This window comes from Mobula hypostoma, chromosome 1 (genome assembly GCF_963921235.1).
Source record: "Mobula hypostoma chromosome 1, sMobHyp1.1, whole genome shotgun sequence".
In the NCBI taxonomy this organism is placed as follows: domain Eukaryota; kingdom Metazoa; phylum Chordata; class Chondrichthyes; order Myliobatiformes; family Myliobatidae; genus Mobula; species Mobula hypostoma.
This window is the reverse complement of record NC_086097.1, coordinates 78,873,913-78,900,635: the sequence shown is the minus strand read 5'-3', so window position 1 is coordinate 78,900,635 and position 26,723 is coordinate 78,873,913. Positions and strand designations below refer to the sequence as shown.

At 40.9% G+C, this 26,723-nt stretch overlaps 2 protein-coding genes across 2 annotated transcripts in view; one reads left to right on the top strand and one right to left on the bottom strand.

Annotated features, from left to right (window-relative positions):
- The window catches only part of vti1b (vesicle transport through interaction with t-SNAREs 1B), a 10,939-nt gene extending 3,856 nt beyond the window's left edge, over positions 1–7,083 (top strand). Inside the window, exons 2-6 of the mRNA XM_063051299.1 lie at positions 4,934–4,992; positions 5,143–5,328; positions 5,972–6,145; positions 6,288–6,349; positions 6,948–7,083. Coding sequence (XP_062907369.1) covers positions 4,934–4,992; positions 5,143–5,328; positions 5,972–6,145; positions 6,288–6,349; positions 6,948–7,044 — 578 coding nt within the window. The 3' untranslated portion in view covers positions 7,045–7,083. The remainder of the gene's footprint in view (positions 1–4,933; positions 4,993–5,142; positions 5,329–5,971; positions 6,146–6,287; positions 6,350–6,947) is intronic.
- arg2 (arginase 2) lies at positions 6,157–26,723 on the bottom strand. Its single transcript, XM_063051261.1, has 8 exons — positions 26,563–26,723; positions 26,308–26,380; positions 13,752–13,926; positions 13,489–13,648; positions 13,246–13,340; positions 11,360–11,464; positions 8,032–8,168; positions 6,157–7,930 (listed from the first exon to the last, which is right to left on the bottom strand). The coding sequence occupies exons 1-8, from the start codon at positions 26,677–26,679 to the stop codon at positions 7,731–7,733; spliced, it is 1,062 nt and encodes a 353-aa protein (XP_062907331.1). The 5' UTR covers positions 26,680–26,723; the 3' UTR covers positions 6,157–7,730.

Below are 26,723 nucleotides of genomic sequence, written 5' to 3'. Positions count from 1 at the left end.
ACCCGATGAGTCCTTAAACATGGCCTAGTCCACCGACACAAAGCAGATCTCAAAGCAGAGACACAAAGCCTCTCGTCTGCCTTCCATGATTATCTCTTTGTTGTTCCTACCGCTGGTACCTTGCTGTTTAGTCTTTGGCATGTAGTAGGACAGCCAGATAGTCAAACTTCCTGAAATGCAGTTCATGGTTGGAACATTGGAAAGTTTTTGGCGAGAACAGGCCATTTGGCCCACCAAAGCTTGCCAAGTTCCTAATCACATAGTGTGTTGAAATAACTATTGAGTTTAGATTTGAAAGTCTCTAGGGTGCTACTCTCAATTACACAACTAGGTTGCTTGTTCCTTGTGTTAGTCATCCTTGATAGTAAAGCAGCAGTAGTCAAGTGTTGGGTATTCTGATGCTGCAGGTTATTTGCTGCTCGTAGTTGGGTAGAGATTTCTTCAATCTAGCCTGACTGAGGTCCCCAGCAAGGATGTGAAAAGCTCAGGGCAAGCCGTTCCTTGTTTCACGGCCACTCAACTGAGTGCTGGCTCGACATCTGCCTTTGGCAGAATGTAAACTGTAGTCAGTGCACAGCAGAGAACTCCCTCGGTAAGAAGAATGGTTGGCACTTAATCATTAGCTGATCCAGATTGGGACAATATGAGTGAGACAAAACCAATATTTCGAAGTACCATGTTGAGTTTATCATGAAGCAGATGTTTCTGCCTGTATGTTTTCCTGACGGGGCTGTCCAGTCAATCCAGTGGATTAATTACTCCCTGGGTTTAAGAGTGTGTGTGTGTGTGTGTGTGTGTTGGGGGGGAGGGGGAAGTCATTGAGTCAGCAATCGCACATTTCCCTCTGACGTAGCAATCTTAGGTCCTTCATTTCTCCCTCCAGTGATTGTACACTTGGTAGCCAGTTTATTAAGTACACCTGTTTATTAATGCAAATAGCTATTAGCCAATCATGTGGCAGCAACTGAATGCATAAAAGCATGCAGACATAGTCATAGTCATACTTTATTGATCCCGGGGGAAATTGGTTAATGGAGACATGGTCAAGTAGTTCAGTTGTTGTTCAGGCCAGATATCACAATGGGGGGAAAAATATAATCCAAGTGACTTTGACCATGGAATGATTGTTGGTGCCAGACAGGGTAGTTTGAGTATCTCAGAAACTGCTGATCTTCTGGGATTTCATATGCAACAGTCTAGAGTTTAGAGGATGGTATGAAAAACCAAAAAAAATCCAGTGAGTAGCAGTTCAGTGGTTGAAAATGCCTTGTTAATGAGAGGTCCAAGGAGAATGGCCAAACTGATTCAAGGTGACAGTAACTCAAATAACCTTGTGCTACAATGGTGGAGTGCAGAAGAGCACTTCAGAATGAAAACACATCGAACCTTGAAGAAGATGAGCTACATCAGCAGAAACCTGCAGGAGGAATGTAATAAAGTGGCCACTGAGTTTATGTTGCCCAGGACGATGCTAGGGAATGGTGGCCATGTTCCCTGCCACTTCAGTCTGGCCTTAAGTTTCACCCTCCTCCCCCACTCCCAGTAACCACACTTCCTGGAACAATCATGGCCATTCCATGGTTTCCTGGTGCCATACCTGCATCCCTGAGATCCTTCAGCATCATCCGATTTTAAAATCACTAATGCATTTAGACGATACAGAAGTGTTTCTTAAAAGGTAACTGTGGGCTGGGAATTCCAGTAACAGTTCAGATGTATATCCGGCAACACACATCAAAGTTGCTGGTGAACACAGCAGGCCAGGCAGCATCTCTAGGAAGAGGTACAGTCGACGTTTTGGGGCGAGACCCTTCGTCAGGACTAACTGAAGGAAGAGCTAGTAAGAGATTTGAAAGTGGGAGGGGGAGGGGGAGATCCAAAATGATAGGAGAAGACAGGAGGGGGAGGGATGGAGCTAAGAGCTGGAAAGCTGATTGGCAAAAGGGATTTGAAAGGATCATGGGACAGGAGGCCTAGGGAGAAGGAAAAGGGGGAGGGGGAATCCCACAGGATGGGCAAGGGGTGAGAGGGACAGAGGGAGAAAAAAATATAATGATAATAATAAATAAATAACGGATGGGGTACGATGGGGAGGTGGGACATTAATGGACGTTAGAGAAGTCAATGTTCATGCCATCAGGTTGGAGGCTACCCAGACAGAATACAAGGTGTTGTTCCTCCAACCTAAGTGTGGCTTCATCTTGACAGTAGAGGAGGCCGTGGATAGACATATCAGAATGGGAATTTTTTTTTTGTGAATTTCCTGCGAAACATCACCATCTACTGCCACTGCCATTTTTTTTTGCCACCATTGAGTACATTTCCCATTGAGAATCACAGAAGCCTTGGGTCCCACACCACCAGGTTCATGAGCAGTTATTACCTTACAACAATCAGGCTCCTGAACCAGCGTGGATAACATCATGCACCATTACTCTGAACTGATTCTATGACCAAGGGACTCGCTTTCAAGGACTCATTACAAGTCTTGTTCGCAGTATAAACACAAAAAGATTCTGCAGATGTTGGAAATCTAGAGCAACACACACAAAATGCTGGAGGAACTCCCCAGATCAGGCAGCATCCATGAAGAGGAATAGAGTCGATCCCTCGGCCGGAAATGTCAGCTCTTTATTCCTCTCCATAGATGCTGCCAGACCTGCTGAATTCCTCCAGCATTTTGTGTGTGATGTTCAGTATTTTTATTGGCACAATTTTCCTTCTTTTGCACATTCGTTTTTGTCAGTCTTTGTTTATGTAGTTTTTTTTGGGTAAACTTCTGTTGTATTTCTTTTCCTGTAAGTGCCTCAAAGAAAGTGATTCTCAATGTATATAGAGTAACTTTGACAAATTTACTTTGAAAATCTGGACCTCTCTACATCCCTCTGCAACTGTATCTTGGGTTTATCAGACCAGCCAGTGCAGATTGGTAGTACTATCTCCTAGCTGACAGTCAATATAGGCACATCTCAAGTATGTGTGCTTAGCCCACTACTCTACTGTCTCTGTACACGGGATGGCATAGTAGCATAGCAGTCAGTGCAATCACTTTACAACGCCAACCATCACTGATCAGGGTTTGATTCCGCCCTTGCCTGTAATGAGTTTGTAGGTTCTTCCTGTGGCTGCGTGGGCTTCCTCTAGGTCAGGGGTGGCCAACCTTTTACATTCCATGTCAATTTTTTCACGCATGAGTTCAGATGTGCCATACTCTTGTACCCCCATTCAATTCTTGTAAAAATGTTAATATAGGCATATTTAGCATTTTTACATATCTTGATTTAATATAAAAACAAGATAAACATTACTTACAAATGAGACTTAACAAATATGTCTTTTGATTTCTTCCGTTTTCCTAATCACATATTCTTTCCGTAACTCAGACCCAAGCACTAGCTTCAGTTTTCCTTCTATTTCAGTCTGATGTTGTGTTTTGTAGTGTCCATTAAGATCATGTCTTCTATGATGTGAGAAAGTGTTTTCACAAACAATGCACAACTGTTTTCCTGACGGACTCGCTATAAATAAGAACTCATCTTCCCACTGTTCATTGAATTCACGCTTACGATCACTTTCTGCTTTTCTTTTGCCCATTTTCTTTTGCACTGTGATGGGTAACTGAATGTAAAAACAAGGCTTAATTTTCGATCAAGTACAAAACTGCAAATGTTGACAAAGGACGAACAAAGCACAACTCCGTAGCACGAGTGTCAATTGTAAACTGACTGGCAAAAACCTGCTAGTGCAGACGCCTGGCACCTCAGGATCAAACAAGTATCAAACATGTATTGAACAGTTATGGAATGACTGCAGAACAAAGGTCCTTTCCTAGTTTACTTCTGGCAGCAACTCAGATTGCGTACAACTCGCTAACCCTAACTGCACGTCTTTGAAATGCGGGAGGGAACTCGAACACCTAGAGCAGGGATGGCCCACCTATGGCGTGTCCGTCAAAAGTGGTGCATTGGATGATTAGAAATAGCGCATTGCACCCCAGTGATAAAAAAGTAAGCCTGCTCATGCAAAAAGTATTAGTTTCCTAGTTTGACTCATTGAACATTTTTTTAAAAATTGAAAACATTACTAATGTGAAAGAAGATAACATTCACCAAAAGATGTGCACAAAATAATAAAATCACTAAAAATAATTTTCTGCAAATCGGTTTTTGGTTAATACTTTTTGCATGAGTAGGCTTACTTTTTTATTATCACTGGGGTGCAATGCGCTATTTCTAATCATCCAATGCACCACTTTTGACGGACACGCCATAGGTGGGCCATCCCTGCTCTAGGTGTTCGAGTTCCCTCCCGCATTTCAAAGACGTGCAGTTAGGGTTAGCGAGTGTACGCAATCTGAGTTGCTGCCAGAAGTAAGCACTTGCAGGCTGCCCCCAACACAAACCTTGGACTGCACTGGTCAACTGAAAACAACACATTTCATCATTTTGATATAGATGTGATAAATAAAACTGATCCTCATACTCCTAGCTGTATGGTCAGGCACAGCTAAACACCTTTTTAGATGCAGTTACTCTGGTTAAATGGGAATACAAAGTACAGTAATTTACCATTGATAATCCATTGCATTTAGAAATTATCAGTGACGTGTTATCATTATAGTTGCAAAAGGTGGTACCAGTTAAAAGATTTCATATTGCAATCATAAATACCTGCAGACCGGATAAAATGTAGTAATCAATGTCTAAGAATGTAAATAAGTTACTGCCCAATATGCACCTTGTACTAAGAGATTTTAGACCACCTTGTTTCTGCTTTCTCCAGTAACTCAATAGCATCAACAGAGTTAAAATGTAAAAGGAAATTCAAGATTTTTGTTGGAATAGAGTTTGATGGTGATAATAGGTTTGTAAGAGTTGGATCATGCTACAACCTTATTATAATAGTGCTTTAACAATTATTTTATATTATACAGAACTGAAGAAAAGATTTCTACGGGAGATAGATGAAAAAGCTGAAGAAGCAAATGAAATAGTAAGTAGTGAAGAGATTTGTCTTTTTTTAAAAAAAGTTATGGTTATGCTGGTTGCTATTGCACGAGTGTTTGCCAAGTTAATCCTGTTTCTAAATATTGGTTCTCATTTGTAAATTTGCACTCTTATTCCTGGATCCCATCATTCCTAGTTGGATGGAATGGAGAAGGAAATAAGGAATGCACCATTATCATATCGTAACCAGATGAATATCAAAATCCGATCGTACAGAAAAGAGGTCAGCAAGTTACAGCGGGATGCAAGAAATAGTGATTCTGGGTATGGAGCACGTAGTGACTTCAAGTATGCAGTGTACAGGGCTGAAAATGAACAAAGTGTAAGTACTGCAGCTACAGTATTGTATGAGACTTGAAATTAAGTCTGTTTGCATTGTATGTTTATTGACAATGAATTCCATATGGAATATTCCATTTATTCTACAGTATCTTTTACCTTGCCAGTAGCACATATTTTATATGTTACTTTATTTAGTAGACATCAGTAATTTAACAATATTATAGATCATTTGACACCCTAAGATGCTGGTGTTAGATGCATCATGAGCTGTCATATTTTGTTTCATTGTGATTAACTTATTTGCACAAACAATCTGCAGAGACTCTTAAGATTCTGTTAGTTCGCATCGTGTTGAGGAGCTGGGTCCATTTGTCATTCATTTTAAAATTGGTGGCAACTTGCTTATCTATTCAGCTTCTCATTATTTTGTTTTAATATGATAGCAGTATGATAAAAGCCATCAAAGAGTAACGTAATGGAGTATGTGAGGATGGGTCCACTGAACATATAGCGTATATTGATTGGGTTGAATATTGAGTATGTTCTTCTAGACAAAATCTTGTGAAACTGAACTTCGGTTTTTCAAAAATTCCTGTTCCTTTTCATTAGGCTATGCCTAACTTTGGAAAAACCTTTTTTTAACAGTTTTTAAAGTAGGTTCCAACAACTGCATTTTGTTGCAGAATCACTTAGCCTCTCAGCGTGCTTTGCTGTTGCAAGGTTCAGACAGCCTCAACAGAGCCAGCCAGAGCCTAGACCGTTCACATCAAATAGCGGCAGAGACGGATCAGATAGGTTCAGAAATAATTGAAGAACTGGGAGAGCAAAGAGAACAGCTGGAACGTTCAAAAGACAGGGTAAGTCTTCATTAGGTATGCAAGTACGAAATTTATTTGGGAAATAACTGAATAGAAAATACTCCCATCTGAAAATTTCAAAATGTATGCATTATGAACAAAAACAAAGGAGCAAGATAATAATTTTGTTTCTGTTCTGAAGCTAATTAACACAGGTGAGAATTTAAGCCGGAGTCGGAAAATACTTCGCGCCATGTCCAGAAGGTAAGAGTGCAGAAATTTGACAAACAGCCAACTGTTACATCAGACAAGTTTGTACTTCACACTTTCCAAAGCAAACCCCTCCCCTCCACCACTCAATTGTTAATAAATTTCAGCGGAAAAAGTAAAGCCAGGAATATTTTCTGCTGCCAGTATTATCCATATATAAACAATTATAGAAGAGTAAATATTTTTTTCTGTACTCTGCATAAATTGAGTGCTGACACATTGTTAAATTTCGATTCTAAAGAATTGATTTCAAAGCTGGTCCTTCAGACACAGAGGTGCACCTTTTCCCACTTAGTTTCAGGGAAGCTGGGTAAGAAAAGCTTATCATACAAACTGGTTGTAAAGCAGGCATTTTAAAACCAACTAAAAACTACTCAAGTCTGTTCTGATGGGCATCCAGAGAAAGTCACTCACGTAAAATTTAAAGATCAGAAATTATTGCTGTCTACTTTAAGGCTAGATGGATCATTGAACAACTTGGAATAAATATGTGAAATGTTCTTCAGTCTTGTTACAAAAACTAGTATTTGACCTAGGGTAATAATTTACTCTTTCAATGCAAGCCTAAAAGTTGATGTTTTGATCTCTCTAGAATTATGACAAACAAACTGCTACTGGGTATTATTATTCTTCTGGAAGTGGCAATCCTTGGAACCGTTGTATACCTCAAGTTCTTTCGCAAGCACTGACGCAAATTGTGCATGCGTAGATAGGCTGCAATGCTTGAGATTCACAGTTGAAGATGATTTAACTACATGGGACTACATAAACCGATGAACAATTTTCATGTATTTAACTTGCTTAGAGGACTTCACTGCAAGACCCACCCCATTACAGGAGTTGTTTTTACAAAGGTGAAGCAGTTTAAAGTTGCATTCAATCAGTAGTTCTTTAAATGCTACTGCCAATGACTACATTGTAGCGATGTGCATAAACTTTTAATAAAGTCATTTGATATGTAACGTGTCCTATTGGTCTTGAACGCAAGTTTCTGTTGAGAGGAAAACATACAAGTTATTAAAAGGTATGCTCCAGGATTTTGGGAAGTAGTATTAATCAGTTTTACACAAGAACAGAGCCTTTACAGATTTGACTTTTCCTGCCAGAATTCCCTCTCTCTCTACACAGTTGAATAGGGAAGTGAAATCAATTCTATTCATACTGGAATGTTTGAAAAGCTCAGAGCTGTAGGTTGTTCATAATACCTGTGGATAATTGAGATATTAGGCAATGGTCTGAGAACAATGCCTCATGAGAGAATCCCAATGAGAAAGAATGTAGAGCAAGGCAGCAGTTACACAAAATACCCCAAAGTACTTTCTCAGAGTTCTGAATTTTGGGTTTATACAAACAGCCAGCTTGTCTTCAGTCAGTTCTAAAGCCGTACGGTCTGTTCACTTGTTTCACTTGTATCAGGAGCTGGTATTTCATCACATTTGCCATGAGATCCTTCTCGTGCCTGTCCCAAAGAAAAGGAAATAATATCCACGGCGATGTTTACTGTGGAATTAAGTTCTTTATCTGTAGTTGCAAGATTAGGATTGACTTCCACCAGATCCATTGCAGACAGCATTCCTGCATGAGAAACAATGGATACAAGTGTCACATTTCAATGCAAGTGAACAACTGCAAGACTTTCACTAATCAACCAGTTGCTTCTACACATTGTTTCATACCAGAGTTGTACACTTCTTCAGCAATATACATTCCTTCCCTGTAAGTTAGTCCTCCAATCACTGGAGTACCAGTAGCAGGAGCTAAAGATGGATCAATGGCATCGACATCAAAACTCAGGTGCAATGGTCTTTTCTTTCTATAAAGCAACATACAAGGTTAGATTCAGATTTATGTTTATCCATTAAATAAATCAACCTTTACTTTCAGATTTCAAAAGTCTAATTTACAAGCTGATCTATGAAGCAGGTTATTGCAGCCCATTATTGCAGGCTTTATGTGTCAATGCAAGGAGCATTCGTAATAAGGTGGATGAATTGAAAGTGCAGATTGTTATTAATGATTATGATATAGTTGGGATCACAGAGACATGGCTCCAGGGTGACCAGGGATGGGAGCTCAACGTTCAGGGATATTCAATATTCAGGAGGGATAGACATGAAGGAAGGGGAGGTGGGGTGGCGTTGCTGGTTAAAGAAGAGATTAATGCAATAGAAAGGAAGGACATAAGCCGGGAAGATGTGGAATCGATATGGGTAGAGCTGCGTAACAGTAAGGGGCAGAAGACGCTGGTGGGAGTTGTGTACAGGCCACCTAACAGTAGTAGTGAGGTCGGAGATGGTATTAAACAGGAAATTAGAAATGTGTGCAATAAAGGAACAGCAGTTATAATGGGTGACTTCAATCTACATGTAGATTGGGTGAACCAAATTGGTAAAGGTGCTGAGGAAGAGGATTTCTTGGAATGTATGCGGGATGGTTTTTTGAACCAACATGTCGAGGAACCAACTAGAGAGCAGGCTATTCTGGACTGGGTTTTGAGTAATGAGGAAGGGTTAATTAGCGATCTTGTCGTGAGAGGCCCCTTGGGTAAGAGTGACCATAATATGGTGGAATTCTTCATTAAGATGGAGAGTGACATAGTTAATTCAGAAACAAAGGTTCTGAACTTAAAGAGGGGTAACTTTGAAGGTATGAGACGTGAATTAGCTAAGATAGACTGGCAAATGACACTTAAAGGATTGACGGTGGATATGCAATGGCAAGCATTTAAAGGTTGCATGGATGAACTACAACAATTGTTCATCCCAGTTTGGCAAAAGAATAAATCAAGGAAGGTAGTGCACCCGTGGCTGACAAGAGAAATTAGGGATAGTATCAATTCCAAAGAAGAAGCATACAAATTAGCCAGAGAAAGTGGCTCACCTGAGGACTGGGAGAAATTCAGAGTTCAGCAGAGGAGGACAAAGGGCTTAATTAGGAAGGGGAAAAAAGATTATGAGAGAAAACTGGCAGGGAACATAAAAACTGACTGTAAAAGCTTTTATAGATATGTAGAAAGGAAAAGACTGGTAAAGACAAATGTAGGTCCCTTGCAGACAGAAACAGGTGAATTGATTATGGGGAGCAAGGACATGGCAGACCAATTGAATAATTACTTTGGTTCTGTCTTCACTAAGGAGGACATAAATAATCTTCCAGAAATAGTAGGGGACAGAGGGTCCAGTGAGATGGAGGAACTGAGCGAAATACATGTCAGTAGGGAAGTGGTGTTAGGTAAATTGAAGGGATTGAAGGCAGATAAATCCCCAGGGCCAGATGGTCTGCATCCCAGAGTGCTTAAGGAAGTAGCCCAAGAAATAGTGGATGCATTAGTGATAATTTTGCAAAACTCGTTAGATTCTGGACTAGTTCCTGAGGATTGGAGGGTGGCTAATGTAACTCCACTTTTTAAAAAAGGAGGGAGAGAGAAACCGGGGAATTATAGACCTAACGTCGGTGGTGGGGAAACTGCTGGAGTCAATTATCAAGGATGTGATAACAGCACATTTGGAAAGCGGTGAAATCATCAGCATGGATTTGTGAAAGGAAAATCATGTCTGACGAATCTCATAGAATTTTTTGAGGATGTAACTAGTAGAGTGGATAGGGGAGAACCAGTGGATGTGGTATATTTGGATTTTCAAAAGGCTTTTGACAAGGTCCCACACAGGAGATTAGTGTGCAAACTTAAAGCACACGGTATTGGGGGTAAGGTATTGGTGTGGGTGGAGAATTGGTTAGCAGACAGGAAGCAAAGAGTGGGAATAAACGGGACCTTTTCAGAATGGCAGGCGGTGACTAGTGGGGTACCGCAAGGCTCAGGGCTGGGACCCCAGTTGTTTACAATATATATTAATGACTTGGATGAGGGAATTAAATGCAGCATCTCCAAGTTTGCGGATGACACGAAGCTGGGTGGCAGTGTTAGCTGTGAGGAGGATGCTAAGAGGATGCAAGGTGACTTGGATAGGTTGGGTGAGTGGGCAAATTCATGGCAGATGCTATTTAATGTGGATAAATGTGAAGTTATCCACTTTGGTGGCAAAAATAGGAAAACAGATTATTATCTGAATGGTGGCCGATTAGGAAAAGGGGAGGTGCAACGAGACCTGGGTGTCATTATACACCAGTCATTGAAAGTGGGCATGCAGGTACAGCAGGCGGTGAAAAAGGCGAATGGTATGCTGGCATTTATAGGGAGAGGATTCGAGTACAGGAGCAGGGAGGTACCACTGCAGTTGTACAAGGCCTTGGTGAGACCACACCTGGAGTATTGTGTGCAGTTTTGGTCCCCTAATCTGAGGAAAGACATCTTTGCCATAGAGGGAATACAAAGAAGGTTCACCAGATTGATTCCTGGGATGGCAGGACTTTCATATGAAGAAAGACTGGATGAACTGGGCTTGTACTCGTTGGAATTTAGAAGATTGAGGGGGGATCTGATTGAAACATATAAGATCCTAAAGGGATTGGACAGGCTAGATGCAGGAAGATTGTTTCTGATGTTGGGGAAGTCCAGAACGAGGGGCCACAGTTTGAGGATAGAGGGGAAGCCTTTTAGGACCGAGATTAGGAAAAACTTCTTCACACAGAGAGTGGTGAATCTGTGGAATTCTCTGCCACAGGAAACAGTTGAGGCCAGTTCATTGGCTATATTTAAGAGGGAGTTAGATATGGCCCTTGTGGCTATGGGGGTCAGGGGGTATGGAGGGAAGGCTGGGGTGGGGTTCTGAGTTGGATGATCAGCCATGATCATAATAAATGGCGGTGCAGGCTCGAAGGGCCGAATGGCCTACTCCTGCACCTATTTTCTATGTTTCTATTATCTAAAATGGAGATTAAAATTTTGCTGATATTAACTGATACATCTCCCTACCAACCCCTCCATGAGAAAGTGGCTACATGAAGTTATTTTTATGACCCAAAATAAGGGTACAAATAATCATTGATCATTGCTGGACAGTCAGTGTGAGCAATATTGTTCTGTTTAGTAGTTATTTAACTTACTTTCCAACTAGATAATCAAGTGTTTTTTCCATTACTTTCTGTATTCCAAGTTGATCCACCTCTTTCATTGAGAAATACTGGATGCCAAAATTTTTCAGGATGTAGCTGATAGTAAGAAAAGCAATCATTACAATTTTTTCTTATTTGTTTGGGGTCAGTTTCAGGATCCAAGTAGTTCCATGTGAAGTTTATTGAATCAAGGACATTAAGATTTAAATACAATTTTGGGATTTCTAAATAGTGAAAGCTCAGAGGCCATAATTTCATATATAATCATTACTTCTAAGTAATTATTTCCCAGCATTTACATCAATTATCACAGACAAATCATTTTTAGTTGCCACTGAGTACTTTCGTATTTGCATATCATGCAGCACTTTGAAATATAGTGTATACCATCATTTTTAGAAAATATTTATGGTGTAAATATTTAACAGTTAAACAAGCATGTGCATCATTTAATCTGAATATCCACCACTTATATTGCAGTAACTATACGTGGCTTTTTTTGACCTCAAGCCTTGACCAATTAAGAGGAATTGTGGAACATCGTTCTCAAATTTAGCTGTCTGCAAAAATTTTTTTTACAAGTCATGCCTGCAACCTAAAGGCACGGAAGTCAGGATCTTAACAAATGGACCACACAACAAAACAAATCTCAGTATAGACAGTATCAAAACATCATCAACCAATGCCTTCCTCGAGCTTTCTCCAGAAACTTTCCCAATGGATCTGAACTAATCTACAGGACAAATGTTCAACCGACTTCTCCTCCTCTCCAGAACCAATGTTGTTGAACTTCAGTCAGAGTTGCAGAACACTGAGGCAGAGCTTCAAATCCACTCATGTATAGAGTGCAGGCCTTACAAATAACATCTACAAAATAAGGAGTAATTTAGCCCTGCTGCATGACACTGCTCAGCAATAAAGGCCTATGCCGAGAACCTGGAAAATGCAGACCACCACCCCTAACTCAGGAACTACATCCCAATGAAGGCAGTCAGCATCACCTTCAAACTGCCAGCACAGATTTTTGCTGACTGAGGAAAGCACTGAAAGACCAAGACCTCAAAGCTTATGGTAGTAGTAATCCTTGCTATCCTGTAAACCAGAGTCATGGACTACTTACAGCAAGGACCTAGAGATCCAAGAGAGTTACCATTATCATCTCCACAACCTCTAGCAATGTATTTGGAGGATTAAGTAATCAATGTAAACATCCTCCTCTCAGTCATCAATCCAAAACACTGAGGCCCTAAGTGCACAGAATGTACAGCCAACATTATTTTTATGTTGAACACAAGACTTCTGAAACACAGACTTATTAGAGCTCTATCTGGATACTATAAGAAACAAAAAGAGGACAGTATCAAAATCTGGAGAACATATCTGGACCAAGTTTTGGGATTCTATGGAACATGACCAACCAAAATGAAAAAGGAGCATTCCAACTGGCATTCAGAACTTTTAAGCCCATTCACTGGGAACAAACAAGTTCAGAATAATGAGGAAAGCAAAATTGCCTGATCAACCCACCAACCCCTCCATTAAGCATTCCTTGTTCCACCTGTGGCAAAAAATTAGTGGGTCCCATATTGGCTTCATCACAGAAATGGAGTGGAAGCAAGTATACCTCTAAAGCAAGGGAGTACCTAAAAGGTTGACAACAAACAGGACTGAATAAGGAATTTAAATAAATTTAAAATGAATGCAAGTGTCAAACTGCAATGCAATAAATGTTTGCATACAAATTTAACAGTACTTTTGCATCAAATTTACTTTCATTTTAGCTTCACTGATTACAAATGGAGACGTTTGCCAAGTGTCTAAGGTGGTATTAATGTACTGCAATTTTCATTTAAGTCAATTCTAGAAACCATTCTTACTATTCAGCAGGATCAACATCCCGTACTCCAATGTAAACCAAGTCCTTTGCTGATATACAAGGAGTGACCCAAGAAAATCCAGGGAGTGATGGGATCTAAAAGAAAAGCACAATTTGTAAAGTAAAAGGTATCTACTGGTAAAATATAGCTGCAGAAAACAATCTATTCCTAAGATGAACAAATACATCATAATCCTACTAAACAAAATGGTTCATAACTGGTTTAATTCAAATATAGTTTTACCTTGTTCTGCAGCTCTTTTATAAGGAACGACACTGGCTGTCCATGCATATTTCCAGATGTGGTTGTAAGAGGTGTGTTTAGATCACAATGTGCATCCACCCAAATGACACACAAGTCTGGACGCTGTTGGGCATGCCCATGGACTGAACCAATTCCTAAACTGGTTAGGATAAGAAATTTTTAAAAATTACCAATCCACGTGCAATAGTTAAGTGTGTGTAAATGTCAGACTATTAAAACTTAACTGCATGCTATCAACCTACCTATGATCTCCTCCAAGCATAACACTTATGTGACCATCCCTAACTGCCCGACTGACTGCTTCAGTTAATGACTGGTTTGCTAAACCCACTGTTCTTGGGTGGTGAATATTCTTATATGGTGTATCATTTGGTACAGTTGTGAAATTCAGGTTTCCATAGTCATGAAGGTTCCAACCTGAAAATGAACATATACTGATTAGAAATGGTACCATATCAAAATTCAAGTTCAAGTGTAAAGTATACTTATCTATGTAAACAGAATACAACTCTTGAGAATCATCCTCCCACAGGAAGCCACTAAATAAAAACACCACCAACTGCAGATTAATTGCTAGATCAGTAACATTCCAAGTGTACACAAGAGTCATGTAGGTGTCTGGAGAATGTTTTTCTGATGAAGGAGATTTGCCTTTTGTACTTGGTAACCTGTTAAGCTATTGAGTTGTTTTGTGTGGAAATCTACAACACGGATTTCAAACTACACCCATTAATTAGCCTTTTAGACTGCATGTTTCCCCCCAAAAGGGTTATCTGGAACAAGGCAATATAGTTTCAGAACTAAAGGGTTCCCCAATTAATCTGTAAATCTTTGGGGTTCTTCATCCCCCAAATGGTTGAATATATTCAAGGCAGAGACTGATGGCTATTTAAACTACAATGGAGTGAAAGGAGTTGGGGAGACCAAGAAAGTGGTGTTGATGGTAAGAACGAATTAGTCATCATCTTACATAAGAGGCTGATTGGCCACTTCCTGCTTCTAATTAATATAAACCTATTTACCTAGCCCCTTCCCAATGCCCATGGCAATGGGAGTTATTAATTTGACAAAGGTTCACAATACTGGTCATAAAGCTTGTGAGCTTCTTTCTGCTTCTTAAGTTATGTTGATCATTAAACCTGATGTTGGTAAATATTCTGCAACAACCCATGTTTACCACGTAGCGGTCAATGGAAAATTCTGACTCAAGTGAAATCTTTAAAAGACAAACTGGACACTTAGAATTATATTTCATTCAGAGTTCATTCTAATATTTTTTAGAAGAGTTTTCATTATTATGAAATTTGGGGACAGTATGTTGAATATTTGGCACTTATTGATTATTCACTGTCTGTATAATAATTGACAGATGGGTTACTATTTTAGTTGTGCAGAGCTGAGAACACCATGTTCATGAGGAACAAGTTCCTAACACCAAATTACTGTTCAGCCAAAATGTTATTTTAATAATAACAACTATTGGGGATTCTGTGATGTTGGAATTTCACTCATTCAGGGATTTGAGGGAATCTGTCGTATTTCTAACTTACTTTCTGGATGGGAAAAGCTCTAGGAGGTTAGTAGTTACTCTGGGTTGTTGATAGAGGACTCAAGCTGCAAGATGCAGTGCTGTGCAAAAGTCTTATAGGCACTTAGCTTGGGTGCCCAAGACTTTTGCACAGTACTGTAGTAATTTTATGTATTGTACAATACTACTGCTGTTTTTTTTAAAAAGAACAAATTTCATGACACGTGAGTGATGATAAACCAGATTCTGATATGGGTCTCTACTGTGGACCGAGAGTGGGAAGGGGCAGGCAGAAGGGATGGAGTGGGAACCACCAGAGAGACATTCTGTAATGATCAATAAACCAAATAACATTGGTTTGGAATCAAATAACATTGTCTGGTGTCTCAGGGCTGGGTGTGTCTGCACCCTCCCCCCCCCACCCCCAGCACTCCTTCTCCAGTACTGCACGATTCTGCAGAAGGCAATTACAATAGTCTTCGTCTTCAAGGCCATTTGTGAAGATGAGTTGACTGGGCTGGTTGTGCCTTTGTGATGCCTGGTACCAAAGCAAATAAAATTTACTCCTCCGAGCTTTATTACTGTATCCTTTTGATGCCAGTGGTGATCAACCAGACCTGGGCATTTTGGGGCAGGCGAGCATGCTCTGGAATCCCAAACCAACTAGGGACAGAAGATTTTCTATTTTGAAGGCATTAGTGGATACATTTTTTTTTAAATGGGCCATTCTCCCTTTTTAAATAGTCTTTTTTTAAAACTCTGGATTTAATTAATGTGATAATCCTCACAATTGCTACGGTGGGATTGGTATATCAACAGATTAGCCCAATACTAATCCAGTACCATAACTGCAGTATCTCAACACCAGCAATGGAATCTTTGTTCAATCATTTGGAATGCAAAGAGCCTATTCCCCAAAAGAAAAAAGAAGAAATAATGAAGCTGGGGGTGAGGGAAGGGAGGTAAAATAACTTTTAAAAAAGGCAAATTGTTCCAACTGTATTGTAACAGACACCAAGTTAAACAAAAAGACCAGGTTTCTGAATACGAGTCATGTGCACATTGGTAATGTGTTAAGGAATATAGGTAAACATGGGCCTGAAGTGATTTATGCATGCACTGCATTGGACATTTCACATTTGTATTACAAAAATCATCTCTGGGACAGATTGTACTCAAACTAGGATCTAAAGCAAATGAGCGAAGAGACGCATGAAATGACAGAAATTGTACTTACTCACATTACACAACAATAAACCAAAGGATGTAATCTCAGAGAAAATGGTAAAATGCAAACAATAAAATAAATCAGGCAGACTACAGTGTGCAGCTACACCAAGTAAGTTTTATTATTTTCTACCTCTTCCCTTCATTAACAAAAAGGCTCAGCAGAGGATGTGCTTCCTGCGGCAGTTGGTAAAGTTCCATCTTCCCCAGAACATACTGGTGCAATTCTACACTGCAATCATAGACAGCATCCACATAATCAGCCATTACTGTCTAGTTTGGTGCAGCATCCTCTCATAATACCAAAACTACAGTAAACTGTCAGAACAGCTTAGAATGTCATTGGCTACAGTATACCATCATGGCAGGACTCGTATGTACCAGGACAAAGAAGCCAGCAGAAAAAAACAGAGCAGACACTACTGACCCAGCAAGCTGCCTTTTCCAAAAGCTCCATTCTGGCAAGTGCTGGAGGGCCATTAAAGAAAAAACTTACCAATTTAAAAGTTTCTTCCCCCCGGCAGTTAATCTGATTAACTATTCTAGTTAGCCACCGCCACCCCCATTACCTCATTCACTAAACCACTTTTTATAATGCTGTTTGCATTGCAAATACATTTATGCACATTTTATTCCATACCTACACTTTTTAAAAAATATAATTCTTTGTTTAAATTGTTGAATGTTTCTGTTGTATATTGTTCCACCACAGTACACCAAATTCCCAATGCATGTAAATGTATATGGTGAAGTTGATCCTTGATTTCTTTAAAATGATGCATTCACCACATACACGTGGTAAATAAAGCCAGTCTCCAAGTAGGCATTGTAGTCAATGAGGATAATTTAGAAATGGAAAATAATTTATGATTCTGGAAGTTGTTACAGGAATCACTTATGAAATATCAAAACATAATGTTGAAAATAAAACAGCCATGGCAAATAAAAAAATGGTTTTACTGTGGAATTTTTAAACCTGCATTGAGATCAAGGAATGAATTTCCAGGGTGCTCAGGATAGGTTTTTCCGCAACACTAGGTGCTGGATTCAGTAAGGAGATGGTCCATACTCGATTTAACATGCAACAAGCCAGATTTACTTTGACTGTATTTGTAATCGTAATTTTAAAAGCTCAACGGTGTCAAAATTGAAGAAGGTTTGAAGGTAAAGCCTAAATGCATGCAATTAAGACAAAACTGTTAATGATAAACACAACAAAAGCACAGTAAATTAGTGGGGGCTGTTTAAAACAATGAATATGGAAAAGAAACATTTTATAAAAAGAACACGAATTACATTTGCCCAAAGCACCACAAACAGCTTTGAACACTGACAAACCTATGTATCCTAGTGGACTAGAAAACAGAAAAAGCAAAGGTCCTCGAGATGTAATTACACTTGTTTAATTTATAAACAGCTAAAACCAGGTTTGTGCCTTAATGTTATACTATCTTTCCTCACTGTTTAACTTTAGATTTCTAGGCACAAAATTTCATTTGTATATTTAGCCAGCTGACGCCCTTGGCAATGTATTGCTATTCTCTTCAACGTTTTAGTCATCTGGAATTTGAATATTACCTTGCACGCTCATGTTCAATTTGTGAATTTATTTACAAATAACAAAATTTTAAGTAAATTTCTTCTTGCTCCTAGCCCTGGGGACTATTGCCCATCATCCTCCAATATAAAAATAAATGCTTTCCCCAACTCTTTGCATTCTTTATTCACACTATTTCTCTTCAAGCTGTCACTACTTTGATCAAAAGGTATGGTTCAAGAAGTGAATTTAAAAATACAGTTGTTCCTTTACATTAGTTTGTGAAACAATTTCTTAAAATACAGCGAGATGATATATATGCATTCCAGGAGTATGGTAGGCTCTTGTTTACAGCAATCTCCAATGAACTTCCTTTGGGAACTCAGAATATCTCTCATTCAAGACAAGTAACTGATTCATGTTAAGTTTCACCACAATTTCACTGTATCAAATCTTAAGTAATTTTCACTCCCATCTATTTTCTCCTGAGATTTTGGCAGCATCCTCTATTGGTTAAGACTGATACAAAATATTTCAGGCATTCTGCCTGATTGCATTGCTTACTTTAGTCCCTAGAACCATTCAACATCCCATCAACTACTCTCATCACCCACTTATTTGCCCACCCAAAAGTTATCCAAAACCATATAGTTCCCAAGCCAACAAACAAAAGGTGTTGATTGTAACACTGCAGCCACAATTGTAATCTTTTAAAATTCACTTCTTGAACTATTCCTTTTGATCAAAATTGTTCTCATCTGCATGGTTTTGTAGAGGTCAGCCATGCAGAATAAGCCTGTTGCCAACTACTTGGAGCCATACCTGAAGTAGGGAAATGTTTACTGATATTGCTAAAAAATTGAAGCTCAGAAGGTAAATTATTAACACATTACAGAAGTTGGTTGAACTATAGCAACCAATGCAGATATTGGACAGTTACTGAAGATGGTACAACATTAATGTCCGGTAGGAATCTGTGTTGGGGCTTAAACTATCCATTGAAGGTGGAATAGACTGTTAATTATGCATTCAAGCTTGCTATACAGCCAACAAAAAAATATGCATCAATGCAAGGTGTGTGGATAGATGCACCAAAAACAGTAACTTAAACATATGAGCTAAACTCTCCAAAGGATTTCAATGCATTGAAGTGATCAGAGAATTAGACGTCTCATAACTGAGATCAATTCTGGGAGTTACAACTTGGGAAGCATATTGGATTTGAGGGAATACAGTGTAGAAATATCAAAATAACTGGACCCCCCCCCCTTTTTACTGGGATATTCAGCACTATGGAGTGATCTAATCAAAGAAACCAAGCAACAAATCAGGCAAACGGGGGGAAAAAAAATTCTCCCTGGTCAATGAATCAAGGCTGGGACAGTCTAAGACTCAGAAATGGGTATCTCAGCAGCAGTCAGAAAATGCGCTTACAAAGTATACGGTACTTTGAACTCTTCTGCAGACAAAAAGACATGTTGCATCAACCATTAATTTTAGTCCAAAATTGATCAATTGTGAACCAAAATGTATTAAGTTTGGAGAAAGATACGTATACAGGTTTCCCCCACCATCCGAAGGTACAGCGTTCCTATGAAACGGTTCGTAAGCCGGAATGTCGTAAAGTGAAGAAGCAATTACCATTTATATGGGAAAAATTTGTGAGCGTTCGCAGACCCAAAAAAATAACCTACCAAATCATGCCAAGTATCACATAAAACCTAAAATAACAGTAACATAGTAAAAGCAGGAATGATATGATCAATACACAGTCTATATAAAGTAGAAATACTTTTCTACAAACATTGCTGCACTGTTCTCCGTAGCGAAAACCTCGCACAAGCGCTCTTGGCAGAAACACTCTCTCCAGTAACCTTTAAGCAATGAAGCTGCCAAATCATACCAAATAACACAAAAATACATAGCCTATATAAAGTAGAAATAATATATGTACAGTTTAGTATCACTTACCGGAATTGGGAAGACAGCGAGCACACTGATGATGGTGTGTTAGGCTGAGTCGTCTGAGGTTGGGGTGGTGCAGTGGCCCCCACCCTCCAGGCCGCGGACCGATACCAATCCACGAAGCATGCAGTGGTGCAGCAGTAGCAGGGACGCACCCAACGCATCTTTAATTAAAAAAAAAGCCGAAATAAACAAGCTAATTAATTAGGTGCCGCCCAGCACGTAAATGTCGGCCCAGATCAGAGCCGACGCAATCGGCAATTGCCTCTGATCTGGGCCGACATTTACCTGCCGAGCGGCACCTAATTAATTAGCTAGTTTATTTCGGCTTTTTTCTTAAAGATGTGTTGGGTGCGTCACAGCTACCCCTGCATTCTCCGCAGTAATGTATCGGTCCACTTCTATGTCTTCTATGTCTGCCTGCCTTGATATCGAAGATCAAGGTTCGTTGTCTGCTGTGGAAGGCTTGAAAAACGACGGTATGCCTGACTGCTTAGCCTCACACATTTTTCTATCATACAGTTCTTTGTAAGCACTCAAACCATCTTGCAAATATGCCCTAAACCGACGTATCCTTTCAAAATTAAAGTCGTACTTTTCTGCAATCATTGCAGCGAAAATCTCATGCAGTTGCTTCACGTTCAGTTCCTGGACAACTTCACTTTTGGTCCATTCGCTATTGCATTCGGTTTCAATTGTTATCCTTTCCTCTTCCAATTGCATCAGCTCTTCATCCATCAGTTCTTGGTCATGGGCTGCCAAAACCTCTTCAACATCATCTTCGTCAACTTCCACAAGCCAAACTCACTTTGTCCTTACTTTGTTCACCACGGTCGAAACGCTTAATTATGTCTAGTTTTTCACTAAGTGTAACACCCTTACGAGCTCTTTTAGGCTTTTCCGATACCTTAGAACTCATCTTGCTAACGGCTGCTCACAGGCACGTGTTTAAGCAATGTCGGCTAGAATGCAGTTCCAGGGGAGCAGCTCAGCTGCTTGGGGCGCGCGCTCCCTTTTAGCGTGTGCTGCCTTTTTTCGTAACAGTGAAAACACCTTCTGTTAGCAAAAACAGGTAACTAACGTAGGTCAACACACATCAAAGTTGCTGGTGAACACAGCAGGCCAGGCAGCATCTCTAGGAAGAGGTACAGTCGACATTTCAGGCCGAGACCCTTTGTCAGGACTAACTGAAGAAAGAGCTAGTAAGAGATTTAAAAGGGGGAGGGGGGGGGATCCAAAATGATAGGAGAAGACTGGAGGGGGAGGGATGGAGCCAACAACTGGACAGGTGATTGGCAAAAGGGATATGAGAGGATCATGAGACAGGAGGCCCAGGGAGAAGGGAAAGGGGGGGAAGGGGGGAAAAGCCCACAGGATGGGCAAGGGGTATAGTCAGAGGGACAAAGGGAGAAAAAGGAGAGTGAGAGAAAGAAGGTGTGTATATAAATAACGGATGGGGTACGAGAGGGAGGTGGGGCATTAGTGGAAGTTAGAGAAGTCAATGTTCATGCCATCAGGTTGGAGGCTACCCAGACGGAATATAAGGTGTTGTTCCTCCAACCTGAGTGTGGCTTCATCTTTACAGTAGAGGAGGTCCTGGATAGACATGTCAGAATGGGAATGGGATGTGGAATTAAAATGTGTGGCCACTGGGAGATCCTGCTTTCTCTAGTGGACAGAGCGTAGGTGTTCAGCAAAATGCTCTCCCAGTCTGCGTCGGGTCTCGCCAATATATAGAAGGCCATATCGGGAGCACCGGACACAGTATATCACCCCAGCCGACTCACAGGTGAAATTTCACCTCACCTGGAAGGACTGTCTGGGGCCCTGAATGGTGGTAAGGGAGGAAGTGTAAGGGCATGTGTAGCACTTGTTCCGCTTACAAGGATAAGTGCCAGGAGGGAGATCAGTGGGGAGGGATGGGGGGGGGGAACAAATGGACAAGGGAGTCGCGTAGGGAGCGATCCTTGCAGAAAGCGGGGGGGGGCAGGGAAAGATGTGCTTAGTGGTGGGATCCCGTTGGAGGTGGCGGAAGTTACGGAGAATTATATGTTGGACCCGGAGGCTGGTGGGGTGGTAGGTGAGGACCAGGGGAACCCTATTTCTAGTGGGGTGGCGGGAGGATGGAGTGAGAGCAGATGTGCGTGAAATGGGGGAGATGCGTTTGAGAGCAGAGTTGATGGTGGAGGAAGGGAAACCCCTTTCTTTAAAAAAGGAGGACATCTCCCTTGTCCTGGAATGAAAAGCCTCATTCTGAGAGCAGATGCAGCGGAGACGGAGGAATTGCGAAAAAGGGATGGCATTTTTGCAAGAGACAGGGTGAGAAGAGGAATAGTCCAGATAGCTGTGAGAGTCAGTACGCTTATAGTAGACATCTGTAGATAAGCTGTCTCCAGAGATAGAGACAGAAAGATCTAGAAAGGGGAGGGAGGTGTCGCAAATGGACCAGGTAAACTTGAGGGCAGGGTGAAAGTTGGAGGCAAAGTTAATAAAGTCAACGAGGATCTCCCAGTGGCCACACATTTTAATTCCACATCCCATTCCCATTCTGACATGTCTATCCACGGCCTCCTCTACTGTAAAGATGAAACTACACTCAGGTTGGAGGAACACCACCTTATATTCTGTCTGGGTAGCCTCCAACCTGATGGTATGAACATTGACTTCTCTAACTTCCACTAATGCCCCACCTCCCCCTCGTACCCCATCCGTTATTTATATACACACCTTCTTTCTCTCACTCTCCTCTTCTTCCCTCTGACTATACCCCTTGCCTATCCTGTGGGCTTTTCCCCCCTTTCCCCCTCCCCCTTTTCCTTCTCCCTGGGCCTCCTGTCCCATGATCCTCTCATATCCCTTTTGCCTATCACCTGTCCAGCTGTTGGCTCCATCCCTCCCCCTCTGTCTTCTCCTATCATTTTGGATCTCCCCCTCCCCCTTTTAAATCTCTTACTAGCTCTTTCTTCAGTTAGTCCTGACGAAGGGTCTCGGCCTGAAACGTCGACTGTACGTCTTCCTAGAGATGTTGCCTGGCCTGCTGTGTTCACCAGCAACTTTGATGTGTGTTGCTTGAATTTCCAGCATCTGCAGAATTCCTCGTGTTGCGTAACTAATGTAGGTCTTTTGTCACAGCGAGGTTTCGTAAAGAGAACGTTTGAAAAGTGGGGAACACCTGTATGGAACTAAGTTACAGGTTTATTGTAAGTGCATTCAATAGAGGACCAGGCTGAAGGGCCGAAAAATATTTACACAAAACTAGTTACTTACTAAAGTTCAACTTTAGTTTTACTATTCAAGTTCAACTATGGAAATAATTTACAGCTTAGTGATGAAAAAATTAATTGGATGATACTCCTTGCCAATATACAAGAACTTTGAAATCTTCGTTACCTATTCTTTATCTAACACAAGGTATTTGTTTATATATTAAATTTCATTCAAAGAACATGCAGTGTAGGGAACATTTCAACAAAAAATACTGGAAATCTTTAAAAAGGATCAAGGTAGCAAAGTTCGTTAACACTTATGGTAACTAAAGTTTAATATCTCACACTGGCGACCTTTCATTAAAGCAGTTAAAGCAGATGTGTGGGACATGTGTTTTACACAGATACTGGGAGGTACCGGGAACACACTGCAGGGGTACTGGTGGAAGCAGATGTGTGGGACATGTGTTTTACACAGATACTGGGAGGTACCGGGAACACACTGCAGGGGTGCTGGTGGAAGCAGATGTGTGGGACATTTGTTTTACACAGATACTGGGAGGTACCGGGAACACACTGCAGGGGTGCTGGTGGAAGCAGATCTGTGGGACATTTGTTTTACACAGATACTGGGAGGTACCGGGAACACACTGCAGGGGTACTGGTGGAAGCAGATGTGTGGGACATGTGTTTTACACAGATACTGGGAGGTACCGGGAACACACTGCAGGGGTGCTGGTGGAAGCAGATGTGATGGTGCCACAATGCAAACATTGTGGGATGAAAGCTGTGGTCCTGTGCTGTATTGTTCTATGAACGCAGGGATAGAAGTGGAGGTGTGAGCAACAGCAAGTCACGTGTAGTTTGATCAAAAAGATGAAGCAACCATGAAATATTGGAAACTCTCAGCACATCTGGTAGTATTTGTAAAACGAGAAACAAAATGTTAACTCTTGGTCGTCTTTCCATGCATATGCCTAACCTGTTCGGTAATTCCAACATTTTCTATTTTTATCATTCATTAGATTTGTAGGTGGCAGGAGAGAAAACAAAAGTGGCTGAAACTGGCAAAAAAAAATGGTAAATGTTGATTTCAACATTTAGAGAAACTTTGATAGGCACATGGACGGGAGGGGCATGGAGGGTTATAGTCCAGGTGCTGGTTGGTGGGACTACGCAGATAAATAGGTTGGCACAGACTAGATGGGCTGAAGGGCCTGTTTCTATGCTGTAGTGCTCCATGACTCTAAAAACAAAAAGTCAGTTTAGTAATGAGTACTTGCTTGAGTTTGCATTATTCTGTGAAACTCACAAGTACATCAAGTTTTATAGCCAGGGCTATGCACGTTAACCATGTCATTATATTAAAGGTGACAAACTGTTGTCTGAATTTGGAAATCAAATCCCAAGCTGGCAAAAGGAGATCATTCTCCAAAAAGCACAGCAATGGTGACTGATCCAATAGACTGTCCCCTGAAATAAAGTATTAGCACTTCTTCCCCACATTTCTACAGTGCAGGCTTGTCTAAAGAACAGAATGTAGAACAGACAGGGGCTTCACTGCGTTATGGATTTAGAAATTTCACAAACCAGCAAACGGCATGACTACAGCACCTCCTTCCTTAATTAGTATAATTATTAACAAATGGGACATTCAAGTGTTGAATGATCAACCAGCCACAAAAATAATTTACAATCCTTTCTGTTGCAGCCCTTGCTTCCACCAGACAACTTATTTTTCAATTAAAGAACTTCTATAAACTATTGTCAAGACCTCAAAGCGTTCACACCACTATCCACTCGAAGTATTTTCAATGTGGTCATAGCTTTAGTATGTGAAACAAGCCATCAATTTATGCACAAGGCCCTAAAGAGCTACAGTATGCGATTAGCACAAGATAATTTTAGTGATGTTGAAGGACAAAAATGGCGCAATGTTGCCTCCTTAACACAGGAGGTCAGAATGGAGCTTCTGCCAGCAGGAGGAGGAAGTACAGCGCTCATTTCTGCGCGCGTTAGCAACCTGGATTCCGTGTTCAAATTTCCAGATCTGTAATTTCCTTAACAGAAAAGTTCACAGCCAACACTTACAATCAAGTCACTTGTAAATTACACACTCCCGTGAATCTTATCACCTTTCCCCCTTCTTCCCAGAGTATCGTAAGATCTTGAAGCTGTAGAATAACAAAATAAGAGCATTTGGCCCTTGACGCCCGTTCCACCGTTCATCGCAGCTAACCTAGCTCACACTCTTTTACCCGAGCTATTTTGATATCCCTTTAACATCCTCCACATTCCTCAGAGATAAGAGTTCCAAAGATTCACCACACGCTTTAAAAATCTCCATTTCCTCCTCTTATGTGGTGATGTGACCCCTGGTTTTCGGGTCCTTGGACAACTTCTGCCCTGCATTATCCTGCCAAACCCTGTGCGAATGTTATTAGTTTCAATGAGATTGTCTCTCATTCTATTAAATACTGGTGCGACAGATCCATTCTATTCAAGCTCTCCTCAGAAGGCAAACCTGCAATACCAGATATGCAAATATGGAAATAGACAAACATTTTGAACTTTATCTAAGTTAACGAATACATATTAGCAACTACGGAAAACCTGGAAACACAGATTAGCTGTTAATCAGATAAAACGTTTTGGTTGATAATGTTTCAAAGAAATCAGAAGATAACCTTGCTGATTTGTTGCTTTAGCTGAGAGGCTACACAAGCTTTATTAAGCAACAAAATATAATATTGCAAGAAATACTCAGCGGGACAGATGGCATCCATGGAAAGAGAACAAAGTTCGGGTTTCAGATTAACCTGGCACCTGCTCATCGTCTCCCCCCCCCCCAGTGTTTTATTTCACAATTCGGCATCTGCATTATTTCACATTTTCGCACCCCCCCCCCCACTTATTTCCAATTCCTGTTCAGTGTTCTTTTCTGATTGTTTGCTTCAGACCACAGTTTACAATGTTCTGGCAGCGCGGAACTTCGCCCCCTTCCTCCACATGATATTCTACACCATGTGGTGGTGGAATAGAAGACGGACAAGTAAAGCTCAGGGATTAGTCATGTACGGCTGCCGCTCAGTTTTAAAAACACTAAACACAACGGAATAAAAGCCAACCACGAGGGGGGTGGAAAGCAATCGATCGATGTAAAAAAAAGTGAATAAACCGGGTTCTTTTCCTTCGAGACCTCGCGAGAGGGGGGAAGTAACAAGTATATGCGTAGGTAAATAAAAGTCGCGAAGTGCTTGCTCCCCGACTGAGCTGCGAACCGCGCTGATGCATACACTCCCATCCGTTAGCTGCTGCAGTAGCCCTGTACTCACCCAGTGCTTTCAAGCGATCTATCAGCCCGGCGTCCCTGATTGCCTGGGGCCCAACCTCGACTCCTCGCCGCTTCTATAATTAAATCAATACAAATATATAAACACCAACAGGAATCATTACAAATGTTAGCTTGCATTCTGCACGCATTTGTGCAGTCGCAATAACAAAAGATGACGTTCTTAGGTGGGTCATTGCTACCACACATTCAGTCACCCCTCCCCCGTTAGATTTTGGATAAATGAAACTCTCAGTACCTGGCCATAGGAGAATGGCGCACCGATTATACCCAGAGAATGGACCGATCGCTTCTGCTTGGGAAAAGCGCCCAGCTGTTTCCCCAAAAGGTGCACAATTCTCAGTCGCAAAGACATGGCTCTAATCGAAGAGTGAGGGGGAAGCCCCACCTTTTATAACT

Bases quoted from the DNA above. Each gene is read 5' to 3' on its own strand.
- arg2 (XM_063051261.1), bottom strand. From the start codon at position 26,679: ATGTCTTTGCGACTGAGAATTGTGCACCTTTTGGGGAAACAGCTGGGC. The intron at 13,927-26,307 runs GTGAGTACAGGG...GTTCATTTTCAG, and splicing joins AGATCGCTTGAAAGCACTGG to GTTGGAACCTTCATGACTAT. The intron at 13,649-13,751 runs GTAGGTTGATAG...TATCCTAACCAG, and splicing joins ATGCTTGGAGGAGATCATAG to TTTAGGAATTGGTTCAGTCC.